At 50.8% G+C, this 18,615-nt stretch overlaps 2 protein-coding genes across 34 annotated transcripts in view; one reads left to right on the plus strand and one right to left on the minus strand.

Moving 5' to 3' along the window:
* LOC141579570 (GDP-fucose protein O-fucosyltransferase 2-like) lies at window positions 1-7,609 on the minus strand. 14 transcript variants are annotated; one of them, XR_012511170.1, is made up of 4 exons: window positions 7,280-7,609; window positions 5,658-5,894; window positions 2,404-2,533; window positions 1-806 (listed from the first exon to the last, which is right to left on the minus strand). XR_012511170.1 is itself a non-coding variant. In XM_074376329.1 (3 exons), the coding sequence occupies exons 1-3, from the start codon at window positions 7,476-7,478 to the stop codon at window positions 2,520-2,522; spliced, it is 444 nt and encodes a 147-aa protein (XP_074232430.1). In that variant the 5' UTR covers window positions 7,479-7,609; the 3' UTR covers window positions 1-2,519. The 14 variants fall into 14 exon arrangements, 3 of the variants coding, with proteins under 3 accessions (XP_074232430.1, XP_074232378.1, XP_074232410.1); XR_012511171.1 differs by having other exon boundaries at window positions 1-809; XR_012511168.1 differs by having other exon boundaries at window positions 1-1,495.
* Window positions 7,610-7,638: 29 nt separating this feature from the next.
* Window positions 7,639-18,615, plus strand: part of LOC141579566 (uncharacterized) — a 145,890-nt gene continuing 134,913 nt past the window's right edge. For 6 of the 20 annotated variants that reach the window (XM_074376182.1, XM_074376190.1, XM_074376231.1 and 3 more), the window contains exons 1-9: window positions 7,648-7,856; window positions 9,283-9,661; window positions 10,279-10,414; window positions 12,882-12,968; window positions 13,316-13,476; window positions 13,768-13,814; window positions 16,364-16,492; window positions 16,836-16,969; window positions 17,430-17,482. In XM_074376182.1, the coding sequence (XP_074232283.1) occupies window positions 10,373-10,414; window positions 12,882-12,968; window positions 13,316-13,476; window positions 13,768-13,814; window positions 16,364-16,492; window positions 16,836-16,969; window positions 17,430-17,482 (653 nt within the window). In that variant the 5' untranslated portion in view covers window positions 7,648-7,856; window positions 9,283-9,661; window positions 10,279-10,372. Of the gene's footprint in view, window positions 7,857-9,282; window positions 9,662-10,278; window positions 12,733-12,881; window positions 12,969-13,315; window positions 13,477-13,767; window positions 13,815-16,363; window positions 16,493-16,835; window positions 16,970-17,429; window positions 17,483-17,764; window positions 17,963-18,615 lie in introns of those variants that run through there. The other 14 variants (XM_074376257.1, XM_074376260.1, XM_074376265.1 and 11 more) reach the window with 12 other exon arrangements.

The following is an 18,615-nucleotide window of genomic DNA, read 5'->3' on the forward strand; positions in this document are numbered from 1 at the left end:
TATTGACAGATTTCTTATTTTATTAAAGATTATGTTCCATGTCATATAACAGGATAGAGTATGTTATTATTTATTAAATAATACATAATAGAAGATATACTAGCATATTATCTTCTGTTTATTTATTAGCAGATAGTATATAATACATATGTAGGTGTTTATACACATAATATATAATTCATGCATCTATATAATATATAACCCATAACAAATAATGTAAGATTATGATTAATATATAATATAACAAGATTACATAACAATAATGATGTAATATTACCCATTGTATGTCTTGGTTCATGACACATTCTCATCTTAGGTGCCTGTCAGAGGTATTTATGTATTAAAATTAATACTATAAGACACAGTTATGAACCTATCACCCAGCATCATAACAGGAATATTGACAGTGACATACTGTGTCCTCTTTCCCTATCCTGCTCTTGGCCTCTTCTCACAGGAAGTAACCAGCATCCTGAATCCTGGCTTACCCTTGCCTTGTGTTACTTTCACACACACAACATTTAAGATCAGTTAAAACAAATGAACTGCAGGTACATGCAATGAAGTGGATGAATCACACACTCCATGTTAAATTGAAAAAGTAACCCCTAGAAGGTAGCCGATAGTGTGCTATGCTTTTAACTGTGTATATATATGTCAACTAAACTCACTGAATTAAGAACAACTACAGCTAGAGTCCAGGTGGGAGAGGGACAGATAAAAGGTGAGGTGAGCAGGTTTGCTGCAGGTGAGCGAGCTCCTTTCCAGTGACATGTCATTCTCTCTGAAGCAGGAGGCAAGGCCATCTGCTGGGAGTCAGGGAAGAGACAGAGGGAAGGTTAGAGGTGTGCAGAGAGCAGAGAATGTTGACACCACTGAGTGATAAGTGGGGAAATGTGCTCACTAGAGAAATCCTGGAGGATTGCCTGGCAGCGGCAACATGGTGGGCATTGATTTGTAGTCTTGGAAATCTGTGCTGGGAGAGCCTGCTGCCTGCAGGCTCAGAACAAGTAGAGCTGGGTGAACCGAGATGGAAGTCGGCCTGGTGAGGAACTGAAAAGGTCAAGGCTCAAGGGGGTTTTGTCTGTCATAAAGAGAGTGCTGACTGTGGATGCAGAGCTGGAAGGTGGGGAAGTGGAAGTAAGAGGAACGTGGACAGGCAGGAAAGCAGAGGAGTCAGCACATGATGCCCCAGTGAGGGTGAAGGAGGGCCAGGGAGGCTGGTGGAGAAGAAGCTGGACGGCTAGAGGTGGGCACTTAAAGGAGAGAGGCTGGACCTGGGGTGGAGACACGCCCGGGTATGAGCCCGGGGGTAGGGTGAATGGGGGGTGGCTGGCTCAGGCTGACAGAGAAGAAGACCCTACAATGACCATACTGGGTGGTGGAAGGAGAATGAACTTTGACGTCTTGATGGTAGGAGGCGAGGCAATACAGAGCTGGTGGTCCAGGTGCTCCTGACTGAGGCAGATGAGCAGGGAGGCCAGGGTGGCAGGCACTGCTAGGAAAGGATCTGGGTTTTCCATGTGCTCCTACGAGGGGAGGAGCAATCATCTGAAGGTGGAAAGTGAGCACAAGGAGGCCAACCCAGGCTCCTGATCAAACGGGGGTTGTGAAGGTGCAAAGCGTCAACTCCAGTGATGGTGGCCCAGGAAGCAGGGACCACGGGTGAAGTGAGGGGGCACTCAGAGAAGAGAGGGAGAAGAGTCTTCTGGGTGTAGGGGGAAGAGAGGCCCCAGGACAAAGGAGCACAGAGGCACAGTGATGAGGATGTACTGGCTCTATGGTGACACTGCAGGGATGGCTGGATCTTTGTCCTGAGGGCTTAGGTTGGGGGGACTACTGGCCTCATGAGGATCCCCCTCTCAGCAGCCTGGACAGAGGCTCTCGCTCCTGAGAGCTGTGTGGCCACCACTGTTCCCGGAGGGGCTCTGCCTCCATCTTCTCTTATCAGACTTTCCTGCCCAGCCCCCGACCGCCAGCGAGGGAGCCTGGGCCTCGCAGCTGTTTGCCGTGGAGGGACACAGGCTCCTCGGAGGAGCAGGCGGATCTTGCTTTGCTCCGTAACCCAGGGCCTAGCAAAGCGCCAGCCCATGTGTGGGCCATGTAGGGGCTCGGATACTTACTATACTAACTCAAAGCAGTAGAATTGCAGAGCTGGAGGAAGTGACCACTGAGCTCACAGAGTTCACTGCCCACACCCCCATTCTACAGATGAGGAATCAGAGACCAAGCAGTGAAGCAGCCTTGGCCAAGGTCACGCTGCTCGTAAATGCTGGCCTGTGTCGGGCATGCCAAGTGATGAGCTGCAGTGAAGGGGCTGAGAGGGGTCTCTGGGGCCAGAGAGCTCGGGTTCAAGTCCCAGCTCTGCCATTTATTAGCCGTGTGATTAATGAATGTCCTTACCTTTAAAGTGGAACTCACAGTGGTGCCAACTCATTGGGTTGTCATGAACACAGCGTTCCTGGAACAGCAGGACAGAGTTCTGTAAGGGTTTGCTGTTGCTTTGGTTATGATTATTATCACCAAGTGAACCCTGAAATGAAGAACAAAGGCAGCAAGAATTTTTATTTTAAAGGAGTTTCAAATCCTCTGATGAATGCTTCATTTCATCTATTCAAGTTTTCATTTGACCCTTATTAACAACTAAACAATGGATGACTTTTGAGGCAATCTTGCTTCATGTCTTTAATTCTCACTAACGACAAAGGCTATTTAACAGGCAGCAGTTTCTTTTCCAGGAAGAGGGACAAAAAGTTAAAAATGACTCAGTGCCTCTCGGTCCCCAGTGAGTTGGTTGTGACCTGTCAACCCAGCTTTGGGGAAGTGCCTGCTCCCCCTGGGCCCACTGAGCTGCCCCGCAGCCTCCAAGGGGTGCCGTACCCCCACACGAATCCAGTCTCTTGGTTCCTATCTTTGCTTCAGATCCCTCAAGGACTGCCCATGCCCCAGGGCCCCATCTGCCCCACCAGCCTTGGCTGCTGGACTCCAGGACACCATCCTGGGTCTCAACCATCCCCTGTTCCTATGACCGCCCCACTACTCTACATTTTGTCCTTCAAGTGTGGGCTTCTGTGGCTCGCCACACAGCAGGGGTCTCCCCGTCCTCCACCTTGGGTAACTGCATCGTCCTGCACGGTGCCTAGGGAACCCGTGTGGAGGCAGGAAGAATACAGAACAACAGGTGCTCAGAGGGGCTGCCTTTCCCACTGCAGGGGCCCTAGAGAGCTTTCTCCCAGCTGGTTATTCACAGGCGCTGAAGCTGTGGAATCTCGATCTCACCAATTTAAAGGGCATCACCACTAATTACAAAAGCAATCATTTCTTCAGTAGCAAAAGGAGAAAAGACTTTGTGTTCCCCACCTCCAACTGTTTTCCTCCACCTTCAGATGTTTCTCATCTCTGGGCAAGGGTAGAATGCAACTCACAGAATATTATTTTTCAATGTCTTTTCCCACTCTGAAGATTGCTTTCCCAGAACCGATGAAGGCTAGAATGGTTTAGCTTCCCTGGACTGAGGATTCAGAGGCCTGGGGGGAAGGGGGGAGGGGGAGGTGAGATAACTCAGCAATATTGAACCTAACAGAGACATTAAAAGGTTCTATTCTAAACAGAAAGGAAGCAGGATGCTATAGAAACAGGAAAACCATAGTTGGAAATGCAATAACGAGTTGCAAGAGAATAAACATAAAGATGTAAAAATGAAAAAGGACATCAGAATAAAAAAAGTTGGGAATGGGAGAGGGGAGCAAGAAAATGTAGATTTTTTTCTTTCTTTTTTTTCTTCGTTATTCTTAGGATGTGTTGGAGCCTACGTGATTATCAGTCTAAAGGAAATAGATATAGTAATGGGCTGATATATTTGAAGAATAAGGTAACCACAAATCAAAAGCATACAATAGAGTCGCAAAAAAACCAAAAAGAAACAAACTCAAAATGGCTTAAAGACTTAAATATTACACGCGACACTATAAACTTCTCACAAGAAAACATAGGCAAAACATTATTTGACATACATCTCAGCAATGTTTTCGTAGGGCAATCTAAGCAACCCAAGCAACAGAAATAAAAGCCAAAATAAATAAATGAGACCTAATTAAACTTATAAACTTTTGCACAGCAATAGAAACCATAAGTAAAACTAAAAGACAACCTATGGAATGGGAGAAAATATTTGCAAAAGATGAGACTGACCATGGCTTAATTTCTAGACTATATAAATAGTCCATACAACTTAATAAGAAAAAAATAAACAACCAAATCCAAAAATGGGCAGAACAACTAAACAAGCAATTCTCCAATGAAGACACACAGATGGCCAATAGGCATATAAAAAATGCTTAATATCGTTCAATTATCAGAGAAATGCAGCTCAAAACTACAATGTTATCATCTCACACCAGTCAGAATGGCCATCATTCAAAAGTCCACAAACCATAAATGCCGGAGAGGCTGTGGAGAAAAGGAAACCATCCTACATTGTTGGTGGGAATGTAGTTTGGTGCAGCCACTGTGGAAAACAGTATGGAGATTCCTCAAAAGACAAAAAAAAAAAAAAAAAAAGGCTTATCACCTAATCCAGCAATCCCAGTCCTGGGCATATATCCAGAGGGAACCTTCATTCCAAAAGATACCTGCACCCCAATTTCCACAGGAGCACTGTTTACAATGGCCAAGACATAGAAGCAACCTAAACATTCACTGACAGATGACTGGATAAAGATGTGGTATTTAGATATAACAGAATATTACTCAGTCATAACAAAGAAGGAAATAAGGCCATTTACAGCAACATGGATGGAACTGGAGATTATCTCACTAAGTGAAATAAGTTAGACAAAGACAAGTATCATATGATATCATTTATATGTGGAATTTTTAAAAAAATGATACAAATGGACTTATCTATAAAACAAAAAACAGACTCACAGACTTATAAAACAAACAGGAGTTTGGGATTAACAGATACAAATTACTATATGTAAAACAGACAAACGACAAGGATTCACTGTAGAACACAGGGAAGAATATTCAGTATCTTGCAACCTATAATGGAAAAGAACCTGAAAAAGAATAGACTATGTATATGTACAACTGAATCACTATGCTGCATACCTGAAACTAACAAAACAGCTGTATAACTGAAACTAACAAAACATTGTAAATCAAACACATTTCAATTTAAAAAAAATTTGATAAGCTCTAAATACCTTTATTCAAAGAAAATCTTGAACTCTTCCCTCTTACAAAATTTAAATGGGTAGCTTGAGCAGGACCAAATTATACTGGATGGGCAGTTACATATCTTCTCCAGCACGTGGCCCATGCTCCACACACATCGTGTTTTCCTACAGGTAAGAACAGCCCTGACTGCACAGAGAGCGACTCTTTCTGGGACAAGGGCTTCTGTGGCAGTGGCCTCCTTGTCACCGCTGCATCTCACCAGGAGGCCAGGGTTTTCAGAGGGGAGGGGACATAGAACTCATACACTTCAAATTGACTTCCCGAAATAACTATGGAAAAACCAAATTCACCTGCAGTGTAGGAAACATGAGCAGGGCCCCTAAGCAGACCGACAAGCCCAAAGTAAGATGGCCCGATGTTCAGATCGGAACCAGAACAAAGACCACCTGGCCCCAGTTAAATGACCACCACCTCACCTGCAATGAACTGCTCATACTCAATGTCAGGGATGTTTCTGTTGAGACTTGGGAGGTCAAAGGAGTCGGACCAGGGATCGGGGCTCTGCCAGTGGTAGAGGTGGCCCCAAGGGAATAGCACCAGTACCGGCTCCTCCATCTTCAGCAGGGTCTTCAGGAGGAAGGCAATGTGGATGCAGACGTTCCTACGGAGGTTGAAGCCCTCTGGAGGGTTGAAGTCACACAGAAGGTACCTGGCTGGGAGCAAAGGAGAGCGGGTCTTCAGGGCCAGGCCTCTGCACAGGAATCCCGGCTTAGATAGAACAGATACAACGGGAATCCCTGCACAGCCCATGGCCTAGACTCCAGACACATTCAGCAGCTTCTGGTTTGTAAAGTGGAGGCACTGCCCACCCATCTCCATGTGGCCAATTACTTCAAGTCCGGGAGCAGTTGCGGAAGACATCTTGGCATCCGTCTAACACCACTAAGCACCCGACTAGCATCTGAGCACCCGTTCTCCAGGGGCTCTCAAACTTCTTGTTCTACAGAACCCTATACACTCTTAACAATTACTGAGAACTCCAAAAGGCTGCTATTTATGTGAGTTTAATCTATCAATATTTCCTGTGTTAGAAGTTAAATAAGAAGTTAGAAAAAGTGTATGAATTCACTTAAAAATATTAACAATCTACTGTATGTTACCATTAATACTCTTAAACAAAATATAATTCTATTTTTCAAAAGAAAAATCATTAGTGAGAAGAATAGCAGTGATTTTAATTTCTGCAAATCTCTTTTGGACTGGTGAGAGCTGAATTCTCCTATCTGCCTCTGCATTCCCTGTTTTGTGATATCGCAGGCCAGGTTTTCCCTGGAAAACCCCGCAGGAACTCGGGAGAGCAAGAGTGTGCAAAAGGCAGGTGACATCCCGGCGTTTCTATGAAAATGGTCTTGCACCTCAGGGGCCTTGGATACACTTTGATAACTGTTGCCCTATCCAAGGCGAGACTCTTCTACACAAGAGCCAGGCAAGGGTCCTGGATTCTGTAATGAGTTACCGCCACCACACCCCTCCCTTCTCTGTGTGTTCCTCACAAGCTCCATTACTGCAGATGAGGATGTAATCCTCAACTGGGGCCTCTAATCCCAGAAGACTGCTAACTTCAAGAGGGAGGGTCCCATCTACCATCCCTACACCCCGCATAGTTTATTTTGAGTCAAGCCCTAGATAACTGCTTATCGGCACTGACCCTTGTGTCTTTTTCCTGAGGTTGACTGAAGGAACCAACATCTGGATGGAACTGAAATTTCCCTGCAGATAAACAAGGCTGATAAGCCACCCCATTCCAACATCTGATTCTGGGGCTCTTCAAAACCCGGGTAAGGCCCCGCTTCATCTAAGATGGGTCCTCCGCCTGCCCTTTCCGGGGGTTTCTGGGAGGCCGCGGCCACCAAGGGCGACCCAGACTCGCGGCCCCAGCCCCAGGGCCTGAGGGGGAGGAAAGCTTGAGGCTGTGCCCAAGCCCTGCCCCGCCCCGCCCCAACACGCTCCCCGGCACCACAGCCCTCCCCGGCCACCGCCCCAACCCCGATCCCACCCCGGTTCATGTCCGCCGGCCCCGCCGACGGCGCGGACGTACGTTTACCATCTGTGGGACGCCGCCCCAGACAGGATGTCGGCCGCCGACTGACCAGGCCAGAACTAGTCGCCCGGCCGAGCAAGCCGCCATCCCCAGCAGCAAGCACCGCCATGGTCCCGGGCAGCTGCACACTTCCGGAGCCCGCTACCCGCCCCAGAAGCGCACGCCGGCCCGCGCAGAGCGTGGCGCCTGTAACCATGGCAACTCCGCGGGGCCCTCCCCTAGCGCTTGCGTCGTGCGTCCTCCCGAGTCTAGTTGTGCGAGGGCAGAACTTGCGGAGCCAATGCGAGCCAGGGCGCAGCCAGGACGGGGGTGGGGGGAGGCTTATGGGACAGCTGGGCGGGGCCGGGGAGGGCAGGGCCGCGCGGAAGTCCTGACCTGCAGGTGGCGCCGGCCGGAGGCTGGGGCGTTGCTGCCACCAGTGGGCGGGGCAGCGGGGCAGCGGGGCGGGGGCACCCTCACCTGTCCGTGTGTGGGGATCAGCCTGGGCTCCGTGGCCTCCGCTTGCACCGGACGTGGACCCAGGCTACCGGTGGGCAAGAAAGAGGACTGAGCCCAGGCACGCACGGCTGGCCAGGTAGGGCACCTGAAGTGCAGATCCGCCAGGCCCGCTGCCGGCCTTGAATACGCGCTGCTAGGCAGTTTCCAAGAAGACGGGATCTGTCATAAGAGGGGAGGTAGGGCTTGGGTGCCAGATGTCTGGTTGGGTGTAGTCTCACAGGAGAGCCACGGTGAGAGGGCGCAGAGCGGCCCCTGTGTTGGCGGGGCTAAGAGTTTGGGGTATAGGGTCGGGGTGGTGTGTGCCTTTCTCTGTGGTCTCCTCACTCCAGAGCAAGGGGCTCTGCTTCCCCCCTCCCCTCACTGCACTCCCTGCCTTCCCCAGCACCACCTGGGGTGTGGTCATGTCGAGGCAGGGAAGGCCCAGGGAAGGGGCTCATTCAGGGGCAGGGGCCACTCTGCAGGGATGCTGGACCTGACAGCAATGCAGTGCTTCGGAACTCCCCTGGGCTGGGTTTCTAACCAGTGGGATGGAAGGGCCTTTCCTTCCTGGGGTGCATTTGGGGGAACTAGATACGTCATGAATGTCAGCCCTGAAAATGGAGGCTGTGCTACATCCATTCTTGGAAAGAAAAATCAGGCCCTTCCAGCCCAGGTGACTCAGAAAGTCAGTCAGCAATGTTCGGGGTCCCCAGTTTAGGCTTTCAATTAGAGCTGAGCGGCTCAGGAGGCCAGATCCCTGTCCGTGGCTCCAGGAGTAGGCTTTCTGCTGGGGGACAGGATCCTCACAAACACCTGTGTCTTTGTGGGTCACTCCCCTCTGACAAGCTGGGAGGCAGGGTGCAGTTGTGGGAAATCGTGTTTCCATGAGGAGAGGGCCACCAAGTGGTGGGGGCACAGGAGACAGTGAGAAAGAGTCCCGCAGCCTTTCTGGAATCAAAAAACTGGCAAATGTGAAAAAGTGCATAATTTGTTTTATTGAACAGGCTGCTTATGTACGTTTGGAGGGCCAGGTTCAAGGACTCTGCATCCCTCCAGGACAATAGCCTCAAGAGAAGAACAGACACAGCAGGAAGAGATGTGGGGTTTCTCCCAGGAATGAGGCAGAACAGGGATTTCTGCAGATTTGCAAGGAGACCCCGACCGCTGAGCACCGGGTTACAACCCCACGTGACCCTTGTCGTGTTTGGCTTGGGCTCTGGGTCTGGCCTGATCATGTATTCTTCCAGCTGAGTTCCAGAAATTCAGAGGGTAGACTTAGAGAGGCTGCGTTTGGAACCCGGTGTGGAGACGGAGGGTCCTTTATCCTGAGTCCCCTCAGCCTAATCACTGTAGCTGAGTTCCAACACCACCCAGGCCCCCAGGGTGGCCGTGGAGGGAGAGCAAGCCTGGCAGGTGACCCAGGGGTCCCACTGCTGTGCCCCTCCCTTATCTTTGTTCCCTTTCACCCCGGAAGGTGTGATTGTCTCATGTCATGGTGACAAGCCATCTCTCTTCTCTGTCAGGTGGGATCCCCACCCACGCTCAGCCTTCTTTCTGCATGGATGCTGAAGGACCAGGCTCACTTGAAGTTCTGAGTTTGAGCAGTAAGGCGGAAACAAAGAAACCAATGGAAACAAAGAAACAAGTCATTGTGGCAAAGCTCCCCACCACAGAGAAGCTGCCCTGAGTGGAAGGGAGGGTGTGGGCATGCCCATTTGTTTCGTGTCTCCCAGTGCTCTTCGCTTTCTTATTGCAGACCTGCATGGTTACAACAAAATGATCTGCAAAACTGAAAATATTTACTCTCTGGCTTTTACAGAAAAGGCTGACCAGCCTCTGGTTCCCGTACCGGTCAACTGATTGGAGTACCTTTCCAGTTTGGAAACATCTGGGCAGGCCCAGGTTTGCAAAATTCTTTAAGAGTAGTTATGGGGTTTTGCTTCTAAACATTTTTATGGCTGTATACTTCTGAGCTGAGGTTGTGCTGTGTAATTCTGAGCCGGGATTTTCTCAAACTGTTTCTTATTTCTTATACCGGACACCCCTAAATTCCAAGGGGAATGGGATGGTAAGGAAGCCATGGAGTTTAGGAAAAAGATACAGATTTCATTTCCATTTAAGCATCGATGTATCTCCATCCTAGGCAGTATCGGTTCTGTGGTATTGATAGGGGAACTAAATAGCAACCAAATTTATAGAAAATAGTGGGTCATTGGGTACACAAGTTCTTCTTTTCAACATTTTTGTAGTGTTTGCAGTTTAAGATGACCGTTCCTGAGAAACAGGCAGCCTCTTAGAATGAAATAGCATTTTCCCTGAACCATACTCAATTTTTATTTCGTAGACAGCAGGAAGGGCAATCACACATCCAACACTTGGGGACCTCAAAGATAAAACGTAACTTTCTGGGAGCACACTCCCCCCGTCTCCCTCTGCTCTTTTCACTGTCCCATTGTCCCTGAAGGCTCTTTTGTATCTTCTGCTCATGACTCCAGTAACTCTTCCTTCTCTTCCCTCAGCTGGTAAGTTTACTTTTCTACTTTGACCAAGCAAACTGAAGCCAACAGAAGAGAACTTTCACCAGCAACTCCCAGCACATCCGCTCGCCTTCTGATGTCTGTGACCTCACTCTCGCTGCCCCACCTCTTATTACAGGTGACACCGAAAGCCAGATCATCCAAAAGTCACCAGGGGGCCCATCCATACAATCTTCTCCGGGCTGTCACTCCCACATCCATCCTCTCTGTCACTACCTCATCTATTTTGTTCTCCTGCTAGTTGGCTCCTATCAGTATATAAAAGTCCATCCTCTTAAAAGAAACAAACAGCACTCCTTGACTCTAATTGGCCCCCACCAATTGCCACCCCATATCTTTGCAGCAAATCTTTAATGAGTCGTTTAAACTCACTGTCTGCATATTCTCTTGAGCCATTCCCTTTTGCACCCACTCTGGCTTTTCCCCTGATCCCTCGCTCTATGGAAACTGCTCTGTCAAGGCCATCAGTGACCCCACGTTGCTAAATATAGTGGTCAGTTTTTAGTCTTCATCATGCGTGGCCCTTTGGCAGCATTTGACCCAGCTCTTCCATTTCTCCTCCCCCGTGTTCCTGCTTCACTTGGCCTCCAGCCCATCGCTCTGCTTTCGATCCACTGGCTGGTCTTTTGCCAACGTCTCCTCTTTTTTCCAAATATTTACTGCGAATGTGCCTCGGAGTTGGGTCCTGGGTCTCTCCTCTCTCTCACTGCTATACATTTGGTGGAAGCAACCAGACTTGGAAATTGACATGCCATCAATTTCTCGATTTGTCCAAAACTCCCTGATTGGCCTTTTCCATTTGGAACTCTCTCCCTGATACTCATATTCTTTTTCTTTCGTTCATCTTGCTTTCACATTCATACATATGTTCTACTGTGTAAATTACTTTTCCAAATTTTGAATCAGTCCATACATATCATGTGAAATGCTCAGATCTCTATTATTTCCACTAAGATGCTTATTCTACCTTAGAACCTTTCTGCATTTCTGTATTTATGTCAATAAAGTGAATAGTATTTCTACAAGCCTCATAGTTAAACAGTGTGTTTGTTTGGGGCTACTATGTAACATGAAATAATGATACATCAACATAGTCCTTTTTCATTTAATTTTATGTAACACCAAGATGAGGTTTTTGCACTGAAGACGGTTTCATTGAAATTTTACCTACGTTATGGACAGTCAGTTTATGTGAAAGCCCTCATTTCTCCCCTTTTCTGATATATTTTCCATTTGGCTATTATAACATATAACTTGGCATGAAATAAAATTCCAAATCCATTCACATAATAAAATTAATACATTTAAATTATATTTTTTAATGTTAAAAAGAAAGAAAAAAAACCCGACTCCTCTACCTATTAGGCATTTCTGTGGCAATATCTAATAGACTCCTTAACCATGACATTGAAGAACTGAGCTGATTCCAGCCCCTTTCCACCTGCTCAGCCCCATCTTGTCCCATCCCCTGTGGATGGAGAGGACATCCATCCCATTTACCAGGTCCAGATATTGGAACCATGTTCTCTCTCTCTCATTCTCTTACACACACACAGACAGCAAATCCAGCTTGTTAGAAAATTCTGGCTACTCTGAATTCATTAACCACCTACTCCCTGTTCCCCACCCTCCTAGGAGCCACCTTCAACCCCTTGTTGGACACCAATTAGCCTACTTCTTCCATCTTTGCTTTTCTACAATCTCATCCACACAGAGTCAGAGGGAGCCTATAAAAGCATACATTGAGGGGGTGGGTGTAGCTCAGTGATACAGTGCATGCTTAGCATGCATGAGATCCTGGGTTCAAACTACAGCACCTTCACTAAAATAAATAAATTAACCTCCTCCCAAGAAAACCCAAAACAAAAGCATAAATTGGACATCACCCATCCCATCAAAACTCACTAAAAGGGTCACCATTCCATTAGGAGCCAAAGTCGTCCCAAAGTCTTCGAGGACCCGGCCTGCTCTGCCTCTCCGCCCACACTCTCCCCATCACTCTGGGGGCCTCTGGCTCCGGCTCTTCCTTCTTCCTCCGGATCTATTCTGCTTCAAGTTCATTACTCCTTGAGATCTGCCAGGATTGCCTTATTCCCTCCTGCCTGCCTCCCACCCCACCACAATCACCTGAGTTTGCTCATATCACTCTTATTTTTCCCCAAGCTCTTGCTACCCCCATCATGTTGCCTGTTTTCTCTGCTAAAACTCTGAGCCCCCAGTGATGGGGAGTCGTGTCTATTTTGTTGACTAATAAAGCCCAAGAGCCTTGGGAATGGGTATAGTTACTAGATTCCCATAAGTAGTAGGAGCTTATACAGATTTGCTGAATGAATGAAGAGGTCCTGGTCCAATTCGATGGAGCACTTCTGTGTCCTGCTTAAAGATTAACTCTCCTTTCCTCCTGAGAGAGGGTGACCACTTCCTTGGTGATCAAAGGCAAGATCTATTTTCTTTATGCTGTTAACCTTATGCGGGGAGATTGGGGGATCTTCATTTATATTTTAAAATTTGATTCACTCTGCAGTTTGTCTCCTGTCTATGTATCCTTTTGAGAAACCGTTTATGAGTGATCATTCTTCCATCAGATTGAACAGGATCCAGGGGGAATTACCAAGCCTGTCCCATCGGCCATCCTGTGTGTCATGTCCTGTGACCCAGGGGATGCTCAGCACGTAAGTGAACCAACAGGAGTGAGTGAAGAGATGGGAACATCTCATTATTGTGGTGGCTGCACTCTGTCCGATGCCTTGAGATTTGGGGAAGGGTTTACAACTGCGGAGGCGAGATGTCAGGTCCTCTGTGGTCTTCCTGAGTGCCCTGGCCTTACCCATTCCCCCAGCCCCCTCTGGGCAGCCAAGCCCAGGAGCTGGGCCACCGGCGATTGTGCTGATCAATAATCCACCTCACCCAAAGTCCGGGGGTAAGAGCGGCCAGCACAACTGGTTGTAGACACTGAAGTCAGGTCCTTGGAGGAATTCCTCACTGAACAAAGTTTTGGACCTTTTATTTTTCTCTATAGCCTCCAGCTGAAGAAACAGATTGCCTTAGGTACATGAAAGGTGAGGACACCTACTATCCCCATGGAGCCCAGGTGGGGCTGGGAGTCTGCTGTTTGTACAGCCGGTGGGCTCGTGTTGCTTTGGGCATCCCTGTGCCTGAATTCCTGCAGTACACTCGGTGGTAAGGACGGGGGTGCCTGGCAGGGAGGGAAGCGGGTCGGGGGACTACACAGCTGGGGGGACGTTAACCTGGGGTGAGCGGGAGCCGGCTGATGCATGGAATCTCGGTGCAGGGAACTCTCCAAACTCAAGAGAGGTTCCCACTCCCGCAGGGTCCCTTTGATCAGGGTGCTAGGCTGTCAGCACTGCAGGGTCCCTGTGAGGATCACGGTGCCTTCAGGCAGTGGGAAGTGAGGGGTCCAGTGGCAATTAAATTAACTGTGCACCCTAAACCAACCCCCATCTCTTTCAGCCTGTTTCCTAATCTGCAAAACTGGAATGATGTTAACCATCCCGCAGGTTTGTTGGTGGGCTGGGACACACTAGACTGCCAGGAGCTGGAATTCCTCTGTGCCCTGATTGTAATCCTTCCTTCACACTATTTACTCTCACAAGTTCAGTCTCTCTGTCTCTCTGTCATTCACTTGTAACTTTCTCTCCTGCTCTGGTTTCATTTGATTCCCACCCTCCTCCCAATCCCCAGATGAGTGAAATTAATTTCTGTGTGTCAGTTCCAAATTCCCGGGAAAGATGCTCTGTCCCTTCTGGATTGGTTGTCCAACCCATCAGTTGCAGTCAGAGGAGTGAGTCCCTCTGTGACCAGAGGAGGGGCTCTGCCCAGCCCCCCAGCCACCACTGTGGGAGCACATAGCTCTCCGAGGAGGAGGTACTGGCTGTGACTTGGTGTCACTAAGTATGAATTTATCTCTCCTCTTGCCCCAGCTTCATCCTCCTAAACAAAGATGAAAATTAAACACTCCCGAGATTTGTGTCATGGAACACTCAGGGTGGGGGCTAAGAGGGCTGGATTCCCTGCTGAGTGTAAGGGGCTACAGTGACTCCCCAACGAGAGCCTGTAAAGGAAACAGCACCGGCCCCACCGGACACTTAGGGTGCTGAGTCTGCGTGACATTGAGCCAGGCTTCTGACCACAGCTCAGGGGTCTGGTCTGACCGGTTAGTCTTTGAAACCAACCAGCTTTGGATTCCTCAATCCCTCCCTGAGGTTTTACCTGAACCACGAGCTTCTGTATCTCTGAAGACAGATGATGAGGACCCTTCACGTAAGGCATTTGCACAGCCCTGTGCGGGAATTTGTGCTGCACGGTCTGCCCGGCGAGCTGACCAAAGTTCGTATTTTACTGATCTTAGAAATAGTCTGGTTTCCTGATGCACTGTTTCACTGAACAAGCAACAGAAGCCACCTCTGGCTGATAAAAGCAAAAAAGGGACTTAATGAAAAGATACTGGGAGGGTGCATGGAGTGGCCCAGACCAGAGCCGACCCGGGGGCCGTAGGAGATATTGGGGAGCCCCAGGCACCAGGCTGCGCAGGGTGCTACCGGGCCCCCTGCTGCCCCAGCAGGGACCCCCCTCCTCCTGACACTCCACCTCACTGCAGGTTCATGTCCCGGCTGGGCCAGGTCACACTGAAGCCACCAGCACACACCTCAATGGGGGAGTTGGCCCCTTCTCAGCTGAGGGCGTGCCTGGTGTGGGGAGAGGCCCAGTTAGAGGAAGGCGGTTCCCCTACTGTTCCAAGTTAATGCGCAAGTCAGTGTCCATCACTCAGGAGAGCCGGGCTTGTCGGACCTCATTGTGGTGACTAGGCCGTCTGAGTTCACGTATTACTTTTTAGGTTGGAAGGCCCAAGAGGGAGAAAAAGTGGAGGTTCTAGTACTTATTTTATATTTCCCATGTACCAGGTGCGGTAAGCAAGCCACTTCAGACAAGGCCCATAACAACCACATTAATAGGCCACGGAGAAAGTCATGCAGTCAGGCCTCTGCAGCCCCGAAACCCGTGTCCTCATCAGTTCCGTAGTTACCAGTGGAAGTTGTAGGGATTTATGGGACTGTGTGCTCCTGTGGGGGCTGGGATGTGTGTGTTTAAATCCACGTCTTCAGAAACTCGGCCAGAACCACAGCCACTGATTGTCTGCATGGAGGCAGAGGAGGGGAGGCTTCCAGCCTCTGGTCCAGCTCGTGTGGAGCTCAGAAGTTGCTCCTTCTGTCCTGAAAACAACACCAGAGCTGAGGGAGCTGCAAACCCACTGCTCTTCTTAGATCCACAAGAAAACTGAGGGGGAAAGCTGCTCCCAACACAGAGAGGCAGCCGGGCAGGCTTGGAGAGTCACAGCTCCCAGGGCAGAACCCGCTTTTGTAAGAACCCCGGGGGCAGGCAGATTTAACAGGTCCCTGAGGCCAGCTGGAGGCTCAGCGTGGGGAAGTCCGAGTGTGACAACTCCAGGGGGCCAGTCAGAGGGGCCCCCTGCTCTTTTTCATGCATTTTACCTCCAGGACCGTATCCTGTTCTCAGAGTGAAGATCATAGGAAAACTCCTCATGGTTCCTGCCAGGAAAGGAAAAAATAGCTCTATTGAAATACACCCAGAATATTCTCTTCCATTGTGGGGGGTTGTGTTTTTTTTTTTTTTTTAATGAGAAATTATTTTACCAGAACCTAACCTACCTGGGGGAAGGGAAATACCTTCTGTGTCACCCAAATTGGGGTGGGGGAAAGAGACACACTTGTGGAGGTCACAGCTCAGGGCACAGGCTCAATGAGAACTAATCACAGGACTACAAATGCCCTGCTCTGTCCCGCTCCCCCAACACCTTACCTCCATGTCAGTAGGGCCCCTGTGTAATAACAGGAATAAAATTAAAAGAAGTAAATGTCTCAGGAGTGTCTAGGGAAAACCCAAAGACAGCGGGGAGATGAAAACAAGGACACACGGTTGGCTTAAGCCTCTCGCACGAATAGCTGTAGCAAACTACACACAGCCCAGCCCCAGTAGATAAACAGAAAACCTCACAGAAGAAACTATTTATTTTGGTTCTCTTACCCAGTGCATTCCATGGTGCATCCTCGCCTAGAATTGAGTGGAAGCAAGTCCATCTCAGAAGGGACATACCTGAAGAGAAATGGCTTTCCAGACTCTGAAGGGCAGAGAAAGCACCAGCCTGGGTTAGAGAAAGGTGAGGGGTGGGGTAGGGGGTGGGCAGCCTTCTTCCCCAAATAAGGAACCTTCCTGAGGCCAGCACAGTGGGAGGGAGGGCCATAGGGTGGAAGCAGCCAGACTTCTTCCTGAGAAGTGATAGGATGCCTCCAAGGGACCATTCAGGTGCCCAAACTCTGTCCTGATGGTAGGAGCCAGTCGGTCTGCCTCAGAGCCCAGGACTGAGGTGGGCGCACAGCAGGCCGGTCTTACTTGGCAGGATCAATTTCACTTCTCCGAAACCCCGTGTAAAACATGAAGCGTGGACGACCTGGTGAGCACAGCTCTGCCCTCAAGACCGGTTTCAACTCCTCTCTTCCCAGAGAACAGCATCTCTGAGCCCGTCCTGGGTGACTTCACAGAGATCACCCTAGTGGCCCAGGCTAGTGACCGGGAACATGTACCTTCCTGCAGCCAACCCCAGACGTCCACTGATGCATCATATACTGGCAAAGATGTGAGTTCCTGTGCATTGGTCTAACAGCAGAGACTCTGCCACAGGCCCAAGAGGTGGTGTGTGGGACAAGCAGGGGTGCAGGAGTGTACGCAGTGCAAAGGTGTAAGTGGTGGCAGGGGTGCAGGGGCTGTGGAGGGTGCAGGCAGTTCAGGGGATGCGGGGGTGTAGGCAGTGCGGAAGGGCAGAGAGTGGCAGGGGTGCAGAGGTACAGGGAGTGTAGGGGTGCAGGAAGGTGCTCAGGCACGTGGCCAGGGTCAGAAGGCAAGTGCACATCCTCGCAGTCAGCCTGACCCCGGGAGATTAGTGCAATGGTCTGGGGTGGCGGAGGGGGCGGCGGCGGCGGCGGCGGCGGCGGCGGCGGCGGCGGCGGCGGCGGCGGCGGCGGCGGCGGCGGCGGCGGCGGCGGCGGTGGGTGGGAGGCTGCCCGGGCAAGCCGGTCGATTTCTTCTCTTCCCTGCAGCCTGGCCTGGGGGGGCGTTGGCCGCCGGAGATTCGCCAGATGTTGGACTCCAGGTAAGCTTGCTCCTGGGTGGTGGGGCGGTTAGGTCAGGGGGCGGTGGCAGCGGCAAGGGGGCGGAGCGGGGCTGCCCCTGGCGAACTGATGGAATAGCTGCCTTCTCCCGGCTGCCGGGCCTGGGAGCGGCCTCTGCTGCCCCAGGTCACTGCACACACCTGTCCCACTCAGCAAGCTGAGTGGGGAGTGGGGGCGGTGTCGTTAAGGTGCAGGGCCCACGGGGATAGGGTGGCTGCCGCACGGAAGCCGGTCAATTCGCTCCGCTCTCCCCCGCGGCGGAGCCAGGGGCGGCTTCTGCTGCCGTAGAGGCGGGACGCCGGTCTCCAGGTGAGCTTGGTCCTGGGAGGCGGCGGCGGCGGCGGCGGCGGCGGCTGGGGGTTGGGGTCCGTTCCAGGGAGCTGCTCCATTTCTTCTCTCCCCCGCGGCCTGGCCTGGGGGCGACCTCTGCCGCCAGAGATTTGCCTGAGGTCCGACTCCAGGTGAGCTTGCTCCTGGGAGATGGGTGCGGTGCAGTCAGGGGGCTGGGAAGGTGGTGGCTGCGGGGATAGGGAGGCTGCCCCGGGGGAGCTGGAGGATTAGCTCCCATGTCTGTGCCGCGTGGCCTGCAGGCGGCCTCTGCTGCGCCAGGTCCCGGGACAACCCTTTCCCACTTTGCCTGCTGGGGGCGGGAGGCAGGGTAGTCAGGGTGCACGGGTGGCGGGGGTCGGGGGCCTGCAGCGGGGGAGCGGGCACATTTGCTCTCATCTTCCCCGCGGCTTATCCTGGGGGCGGTGTCTCTTGCCCTGGGTTAAGAGACACGTGTATCCTAGTCAGCCTGGCCCCAGGAGGCGGGCGTGTTACGTTGCGGGTGGTGGCAGCAGCGGCAGGTTTTCCCATGGAGCCGGTCCATTTGCTCCCATTTCTCCCCATGGTTTGCCCTGGGGGCGGTCCCTGTTGTCCCTAGTTCGCCGGACGTCCATCTCCAGGTCAGCCTGCTCCCTAGAGGCGGCCACCGTGAGGTCAGGGGGCAGGAGCGGTGGCTGCTGTGGGGGTAGGGGGCTGCCTTGGGGAGCTGGTGGATTGGCTCCCGTCTCCCCGATGGCCTGGTGTGGGAGTGGCCTCTCCTGCCTCAGATCACCAGACACACCTGTCC

Source organism: Camelus bactrianus, chromosome 2, assembly GCF_048773025.1.
Source record: "Camelus bactrianus isolate YW-2024 breed Bactrian camel chromosome 2, ASM4877302v1, whole genome shotgun sequence".
In the NCBI taxonomy this organism is placed as follows: domain Eukaryota; kingdom Metazoa; phylum Chordata; class Mammalia; order Artiodactyla; family Camelidae; genus Camelus; species Camelus bactrianus.

Bases quoted from the DNA above. Each gene is read 5' to 3' on its own strand.
- LOC141579570 (XM_074376277.1), bottom strand. From the start codon at position 7,478: ATGGTTACAGGCGCCACGCTCTGCGCGGGCCGGCGTGCGCTTCTGGGG. The intron at 5,895-7,279 runs GTACGTCCGCGC...CTTTGCTCCCAG, and splicing joins GCGTCCCACAGATGGTAAAC to CCAGGTACCTTCTGTGTGAC.